The sequence below is a fragment of the Anneissia japonica genome, unplaced genomic scaffold (genome assembly GCF_011630105.1).
Source record: "Anneissia japonica isolate Jap-2015-1 unplaced genomic scaffold, ASM1163010v1 scaffold1511_len2985839_cov193, whole genome shotgun sequence".
In the NCBI taxonomy this organism is placed as follows: domain Eukaryota; kingdom Metazoa; phylum Echinodermata; class Crinoidea; order Comatulida; family Comatulidae; genus Anneissia; species Anneissia japonica.
In genome coordinates, this window is record NW_022685291.1 from 2,259,782 (window position 1) to 2,268,915 (window position 9,134).

Below are 9,134 nucleotides of genomic sequence, written 5' to 3' on the forward strand. Positions count from 1 at the left end.
AAAACAATTAAACTACCTACTTTTGTTGGTTATCTTTCAGAGATTTCATCTTCTGATGGCGAATCAAAAGATAAATCATCCTGTGGCTGTAAAAAAAAGTTCAATAAAAAATATTAAAATGTCATTATGGAAGTTTAGGAGATAAGAAAAAACTGCAAAAATTGTGCACACTCTGTAAAAACTACTGCAGAATTTTCCCAAAAAAAGAACACATAAGAAGCCTGTTATTTACACTTTTAACTAAATTTTAAACAAATTAAATTCAATATTGTTTGGGACTACCTACTTTTTTTCTGAACATCGGTTGGCACCATGCTGAAAGCTGTAAATCAAAAATGAAATAAAAAAATAAACAAATGCCATATAGAATTATATAAGACCTATGCTACACGATGTACTATCTTGTCCTTTTTTTAACACTGTATTTACCTTTTTTTTTTTGGATGATTAATTGTAAAACCTAATTATATGTATATAAATAATTTATAATTATTTTTGTTAATTTTTTTTTCCTCAGTTAAATTTTACTTTCCAACATAAACAGTCCTGATGGTTGACAAGGTAACCTAATTGAGAAGGCGGTGATTACAATGTAGGTGTCATGGTAAATGTAATTATTTTTTTAATATTACTGTTTTAGTATTATTATATATTAGTATTATTTGCTTTATTTTATTAACCATTTTTTAAAATTTTATTTGCAACTGTATACTTATTTACTTCATACCTTACATTTGCTATTCTATAGTGCATGAAAATGTAATTAATATATGGAAGGAAGACAATAAATTTACAAGGCTGTGGTGGTTAACTAGAGCATGGAAGTATTGTATACCTCCATTCCTAGAGGCAACAGAAAAGAAATAGAGTGAGGTGTATGACAATTGCATAAGGGAGCATGTTGGCATATTAAGGTAGGATTAAGAAAAGATGACATAGACAAAATGCACTTGGTTGTTACAAGACAAGAAGTCATGAGGTAATAAAATTTAAAATTCCACCTTTAAATTGTTTAATTTGTATATACTGAAGTAAGTTATTAATTTAAAATGAAAAATTTGAATAAAAACAAAAATTCCCCCATCAATTTTTGGACAGTTACAAGTAAATATTAACTTTCCTATATTCTTTTACATACAAAAATCCTTACATAGATTACCAGCCAATTTAAGCTCTGCAGTAAAATGTCTTTGGAAGCTAATGGTTTAATTGATCCCTTTAAATGAGCTATTCAATTATATTTTAGGTATTTTGCACTGAGCCAATCACAGTGAAGCTTCAGTTGCAGTGGTAAATTCCCACTAGAAAATTATCTAAAGTGGGAAAATCCAACACGGAGATCAGTGTAAATATAGCTCTTTATTTTACTGGTACCATAACTCAGTAAGGCCAATCGTAGACCAAATATTTTCAAATTAATGATTAAAAATGTATAATATATAGGCATATTATAGGTTTTCCTGTACAGTACCTCATAATTTGACATTTTTGCATATTGAAACACAACGAATAACAACTACTCTCCTGGTACTCTTCCACAGGCCAGTGTCAAGAGGGAGGCTGAAAAGCAGGTAGGATCGATTGCTAAAGCTTTAAATAAGGAGGGTGGGTAAATGGTAGTGCTGTAAGGGTGCATAGAAAAAATTATTAGATTATTACTCTTTTTAACTGTTTTTATTTTGCAAGTATATTGGAAATATTGTATAAAAACTGGTTTAATTTCATTTTTTTTTTTAAAGAAAATGTATTTCCATTCGCAAAATTGCATTGTCTTTTTAAGCTGTTAAAATAAAAAAATTTTTCTTTTATTCCTGCATTAATTTTTCCCAAATTTTTTACGCTGGTAGTAGTGATAATCTAACATTTTTTTAAATTTGCCCTAAATCATTTTGTACTGTGCTCTACTCAGGTGTAACGTATCTCATTTAAGTCTATGAAGCAAAGAAAGAAGCTTAACTTCAACTTGTAAATGTTACACATTTTTTTGCAATTGATTTATTACACAGTCATGTTTGATTAAATTATTTTATCTGAGTCAAACCATCATGCATTTAGTTTGAAATGCAAAAAACTGTATAGATTAATAGTGCATAAAATAAGAACTAGATTTCGTAGGCCTTGCGTAGACTATGAAGTGTAGTGTACCTTCAATTTATATGTATTTTTTTTTTTATTTCTTTATTCAGCAACACAACTGTTTGTAGATTGCACTGTAAGTGTAGGCCTAATCAGGATAAAAATGCCACGCTTGAAATGAAAAAATATATCATCTGTTCTCCCAAATTTGGAGTGGTTTTAATAAAAGTAACATATTGGATATTGAGGGGTGTCCAATGCCTTGTCACCAAATTTATCTTAAAATATCAAGATCTTGACTACTGCTCGATTTATTTTTACAAGCAAAGGTTTTTAATTAATAGGAACACATTTTATAATAATAATAACAAATATTTATATAGTGCCAAAAACACTGAGAACACTGAGGATGAAATTGCCAAAAAAAAATAAGAACAATTTAAGGCTGGAGAAAAATTTAAATTAGGTTTTTTAATTTAAAAAAAACTATATTTTTTAGAAAAAACCAACAAAAAGACCCTTGTGTAAAATTCTGTCAGATGCGAGTACAGTATGTAATAATCCTATACCTACTGCTGTTGGGCCTACGTATTAATTTTGTAGCTTTGAAAAGTGTGTAAAATAAGAACATTTCAAGCCTGAAATTAGCCAAAAAATAAGATTGAGTCTGGGAAAAATGTTACTGGTTATTATTATTTTAAAAAGTGCTATTTGCTTGGCTGAATCTATGTAGTTTTCAACTCAGACGCCCATCACCATGACTATTTTTAGCAAATTATTAAAATCCTTGAGAAACCAATGCAAACATCGCAATCCTACAAACATGCTATTGTTTTGTTGACGGAAATGTGATTGAAAGCCTATAATTAGCCCTTCAAAATCCACCTGATATCTCCGAAAATGCTGATTGCAGAGAGTTTTAATCATGTTCAAAGATATCAAAATATTCATGTTTATGCTCTAAAGCCCTGGGACCGGATTTATCAAACTAGAAATCAGCTTAAGTTCATCTTAAATCCATTTTTTTGCTTAAGTCAAATTTATCATTATTGCCTTCAATTAAAAATTGCTTAAAATTAAATAGTCGATTGTACGCATGAACCATCTTAGATGATTTTAAGCTAAGATTTTGCTAAGATGATTTGATAAATCAGCTTTAGATATTTGCTTAGGGACTTTTGCTGGGCTGAGATTGATAAATCCTGGGCCTAGTTGACAGGCCATATTATTCTTAGAGTTGATCTGACAGGCCAAAGATAATCTCATCCGAGTCTGACCGTAAACACAAGACAGAACATGCCCGCATATAGAGTCCTGTATGGTTTGAATAAAATCGAAATGTATTTTTATAAGCACTGTTCTTTAGTTCAATAGCTGTCTATTATCATGTAAAATAATTAGGCTTACGAATATTAATATAAAACCAGGGAGCAGTTCCTGGTAAAACAAGCTAAAGTTGAAATTCATTCAGCCATACAATGTACCGAGCCAATCACAGTGAAGCTTCAGTTGCAGGCAGTAAATTCCCAATAGAAAATCGAACATGGAAATCAGTATAAATTAAAAAGCTAGTGCCTGTTTACTTTTCTGGTACAATCATTCTGTAAGGCCAATCGTAGACCAAATATTTTCAAATTAATGATTTAATATATAGGCATAATTTAGTTTTTCCTGTACCTCGATCGATTGCATAAGCTTTAAATGAGGAGGGTGGGTAAATGGTAGTGCTGTAATCATTTTGTACTATGTTCTAATCAAGTGTCTCATTAGTAAGTTTATGAAACTGAGAAAGAAGCTTTTAAGATAAAAAAAAAAAAACATTTAAAAAACATTTAAAAATATAAAAAACATAAAAAATAAAAATAAAAAGATAAAAAACATTTACAAGTTGAAATTAAAACTTCAACTTGTAAATGTTTTTTATCTGGGTCATACCATCATGCATTTAGTTTGAAATGCAAAAAAGATAATTATAATAATAGTGTAGTTTTATATAGCGCACATATCCATCTAATGTAAGATGCTCAGGGTGCTTGAAATGTGGACTAGGAACTCGATCAATGACTTTCTTAGCCCCTAAGGGTCCCTTCGTGTCCGTGCTACCCGTAAGCCCTGTACCAACAACTCTGGTCATCCACCACGGGTTCTGTCTGTTCCAGTACACCGGGGATCCCCCTACTCGTGTCGAAGGATGTACGGGTGCACATGAGCCACGATTTATAGTCCTTATCTGAGAAGACTTCTACCACAAGAACCATAAGCAAACTTGCCGTTCGAACCAGTGCCGATGTTATGGCCACCTCGCTGACGCCGCCACTATTCGTAGGCCTTGCGTAGTACCTTCAATTTACTTGTAACACAACCGTTTGTAGATTGCACTGTAAGTGTAATTAAGATAAAAATGCCATGCTTGAAATGAAAAAACATAGCATCTGTTTTCCCAAATTTTGAGTGGTGCAAATAAAAGTTAAATATTGGATACTGAGGATGTTTACACATGGTTAAAAATAGGACCACGAAAAGTAACCAGTGATCATTTTTTGGCATTATTTATTCTGTTTATGGCTTACGGTATATCATCTTGCTAAATTTCAAACCACCATGCGCACATTACCCAGGAATTGCATTTTTGTGTTTACTTTATTAAAAATGTGTTTATCAAACTATGTTTTAAATATTTTTTTTTCATTATTTTGTTTTTTAATTGCCTCAAGGTAAAATTTGGACCAGAGCTCTAAAGTATAATCAAAATAACCCAAAATGCCATATTTGATTTTTATGTTTTCAGGATTGTCATCTCATTTTCATACACAGACCACTCCAATAAACAGAAACAAGCTTCTGGTTTGACAATGGTAAGTCAAATGGAAATGTTTAGAATGTTTATGTGAGAGGCAGCACTTTATATATCATATATCCCCTAACAAGAGGTCCAAGTTTACTAACAGTTCATACAAATTATAAGAATAAGGTTTTGGATTCTTCTGCAACAGTGATCCAGATTTCCCTGTCAAAGAGGGTGCGACTGGTTAATGTACTGCATCAAATAATTATGTCTACATTCAACCTTTTTTATTTGCCAGTAAAGTAATGTATAACTACATTTGTCAATATTTGAAAATATGTAATCATTTACAGTGTTGACATGATAATGGTTTTTGTTCTTATTACTGTTATTATTCTGTTATTGAGTTTTATTACTGAAGTTAATATATTTATTTTATTAAGTTTCATATTTAAGAGTGATACTTTAAGAAATAATAATGTAAATTACAGAGAAGTAAATGGAAAGTAATTCCTGGTAACAATTATACAAAAAAAATTATATTAAATGTATGAAATTGTAACTATGATCATCGTGACAAGGATGAACCATCATCCAGTCAAGAAAGAGAGTTGTCCCAGCCATCTCAGGCATTTAGGGTCAATACATCTGTATCTGATAACATCACACTAGAAGTTCCTGGAATGGCTAATGAGGTAGGTGAATCCTAAAATAAAGTATTCAGTGTTTTGCTTTTATTATTTTGATTTAAATTTTTGAGACATATTTCAGACAGAAGTCCATAAAAAAATTATACCAAAAAAGAAATATATAGCTCATATATTAATTATGAAATTGTAATTATAATTAATGTGACCAGATTCAACCATCATCCAGTCAAAAAAGGAAGCCATCTCAGCTACCTCAGGCAGTTATGGTAAACACGTCTGTTGAAAACTTCACAAGGGAAGTTCCTAAAATGGCACATGAGGTAGGTGAAAACTAAAATATAGTATTCAGTGTGTAAAAAAATACAGTTTCCTTATTTACATAACTTAAGTATAATATTTCATAACCGTCTTGTAATATAGTTAATATTTCAAATTCATATTTCTTTTGCAAGATCATTCCTCAGCATTGTAAATACGATAGTCTGATATTTTTTTCTGGTTTTGATCTAGAATTGTGGCCTTTCTTGTGTGTGTGTGGATTGTTTTTTGCTATCCCTATATGTTCACAACTCTGCTATTAACAAAAAAAGGAGTTGCTTTTACCAACTATATAGTTGTCACTATTGTAATACTTTTTACTTGATTATCAACTTTATTGTTATTATTACTATAATTATTTTAATTATTATATTTGTAAATTAAAGTTACTAAACTTGTTGCACAATGACCATACAGGGGTAGATTTAAAGGGCCTAGCCCCTCCACCCATTTGGAAAGTTTAATTTCAGAAAGAAAGAAAAAGAAATTATTGATCACCCAAAACACCACAGAGGTTATTCCCGGACATCTATGAAGCTGCCCCTGCTGTAATTTTGTTCTCTGTTTTTTCAATTTGTCTTAAGTAGATGTCACAAATTATTTTCTTTTATTGCAGTGGGAATTTAAGTTGGATGTGTTTCAGAAACAAGCTATACTGCATCTGGAAAAGAAACACAATGTGTTTGTATCAGCTCACACATCAGCTGGGAAAACGGTTGTTGCGGAATATGCTGTAGCTCTCTCTCTCGAACATGGTACCAAGTAAGTGTGTGATACAGAATATTCAAAATATGCCATTGCAAGGGTGGTTCCAGAGAGATGATTGGCGACATCCGGACCTCCCAGACCCCTGAAGTTTTAGAATGCCTTTTTTTGTATACCTCGAAGGAAAAACATTGTATACAGATGGACGTAAAAAGCTTTCTTTCATCACCAGACGTCCACCTATGTCTATTGATTAGTCAATTAGGCTATATTTATCATCATTAAAATCTTCATCATCACCACCACCACCATATTCATAATCACCATTATGATGATAATTTATCTGCAATTTGGGCATCTTAAGATTTATGGCATGGGTGCTGCGCAAACCTGAATTGTTAGAAATTTATCTACAAGAAGAAAAAAACTCCATTTGGTCTTCTTGAACAGGATTGGATACATAAAACCATTTTTTTCTGAGAGTTTATGGCAATGTTGTGGTAATAATAACATTACACTAATCACAGATCCTGTAAATATATAAAATAATAGATAGGCTTTTATATTTTCCCACATGTTTTACAATTCTCAATGATAGGTGGCACTCTTCAAAAGCTCTGTACACTGTCTGCGGTGAGGTACAAGCTTCGGCCGAGGCAATTTTTTTTCTTATTATGACTTAAATATTTTCTTGTTTTGTCTATATAAAGTAGTTCTCTCCATCTCTCTCTCCTTATTAATTTTACTATTACTTTATGTTTTTTTTTTCAAAAGCAGTTGAGTATAGGAACAATTTTACTAAAATTGTTTAAATGGATTATTTGTTTTGTTTTTTGTTTTGTTTTTGTTTTGTTTTTTTACTTTTTAATTTTCATTTACATCAATTCCTTCAATTGCACATCTGTGATTTTTTTTTCAGGGCAATATATACATCACCAATCAAGACATTGTCCAACCAGAAGTACTGGGATTTCAAGAATATATTTGGTCGTGAACATGTTGGCCTGCAGACAGGAGATATCCAATTGAATGAAAAAGCTTCCTGTGTCATCATGACAACTGAAATTCTAAGGTTTTTATTCAACAATATTTATAATCAGAGCAGAGAAGTTTATTGACTTAAAATAATGAACAATAATCTTAATATCATTTGTATGTGTATGTAAATTCAATTTTAGATACATTAATATTCAAGAATAATAAAGATTAAAAGGAGAGCTCCTTTATTTTCTTGTTTTATTACATTGATAGATATAATATAAGGAAATTATATGAGAATTCCTAATGAAAAAATATTTATATTTTATCGAAGAAAAAAGAAAGAACACATATCATGTTTTAACTATCCATTTGTTTGGGAGTCTTCAAATGAGAATGAGGGCTACACCATTAAACAGTGATTATTTATGCTCATGTATCATCATTCATTAAACACCTATTTTATACATTTGTTTTGTCATCGGGAGGTGACATAACAAAATCATTTTTTGGCGAAGGTGAACGTACAGTAGTCCGTCTGTCAAGGACCACCTGTTGGATAAATGCTGATGCAACCACTGTTCCCAGGGAGCTGCGTATGTGTTATACCGATATATGCTTTTTGTTTCAATGGCCGGAGTGATAATGCTACTACATACATTATTATGTATTAAGTTATTTCATTTCTGTTGTATTTGTCAATTTGTAATTTTTTTTTCAGGTCAAAACTGTATGATCAGGACCTCAGTGATCTGGAATGGGTCATCATTGATGAAGTACAATACATTGGTGATAAAGTGGTAGGTAATTATAATGTGTATAATTTGATATGGACCAGAATAGTTTTAATTTAGTTTTATAAAGATGATGTTGATATACTAAGTAAATATGAATTTATGATGATAAGAGATCAATTTTAATAATTATTTTAATATATAAATGTAGGTCTAGTGTTTTTACAGAACATTTTTAAGTACCAAATCCCAACAGGATTTTCGGTGATCATGTGCGTGTTCTCTGTTGTGTTGCCATAATCTTCAATTTTGGTGTTTCCAGGATAAATGCTATGACAATAATGGCATAATCCTCTTCTTAATTGAGTCCAAGTACAGCTTAAAATTCGCCCAGCCATAGCTGAACACACTCCTTTGCCTTGTGGATGTATCTGGCAAGATCAGTAATGGTGCGGGTATCCTCAAGGATGCTACATTACAAGAGATGTTGCATGGTCAGAGGCTCATTTCCAAAGTCACAAATGATAGGATTGGTGGAATAACTCTGTAATTATAATATAGTACTTATAATGTAAATAATAATATGACATATATGGGAGTGCATGCCTGTTTTTTTTTCTGTAGAGAGGAGTCGTTTGGGAGGAGGTTTTGATCATGCTACCAGATACTGTAAAACTGGTTCTTCTGAGTGCAACATTCAGTAACACTATGGAGTTTGCTAATTGGATTGTGTAAGTTTTAAAGTTTTGTATCGTATATTTATACCTCAGACCTGTATTTTATTTATATATTGTATCTGTATTTTTTAATATCTGTATGTTTTAATATTTTAATATCTGCATTTTTTATATAAATAGGTCTAATGTGATATTACAAGGAGATATATAT

The 9,134-nt window shown here is 31.2% G+C and overlaps 1 protein-coding gene across 1 annotated transcript in view; it reads left to right on the plus strand.

Annotated features, from left to right (window-relative positions):
* Positions 1 to 944: 944 nt before the first annotated feature.
* LOC117111067 (helicase SKI2W-like) overlaps positions 945 to 9,134 on the plus strand; it is a 16,031-nt gene continuing 7,841 nt past the window's right edge. The window contains exons 1-7 of the mRNA XM_033253957.1: positions 945 to 979; positions 4,865 to 4,931; positions 5,721 to 5,831; positions 6,446 to 6,591; positions 7,454 to 7,606; positions 8,234 to 8,312; positions 8,871 to 8,977. Of these exons, the coding sequence (XP_033109848.1) occupies positions 945 to 979; positions 4,865 to 4,931; positions 5,721 to 5,831; positions 6,446 to 6,591; positions 7,454 to 7,606; positions 8,234 to 8,312; positions 8,871 to 8,977 (698 nt within the window). The remainder of the gene's footprint in view (positions 980 to 4,864; positions 4,932 to 5,720; positions 5,832 to 6,445; positions 6,592 to 7,453; positions 7,607 to 8,233; positions 8,313 to 8,870; positions 8,978 to 9,134) is intronic.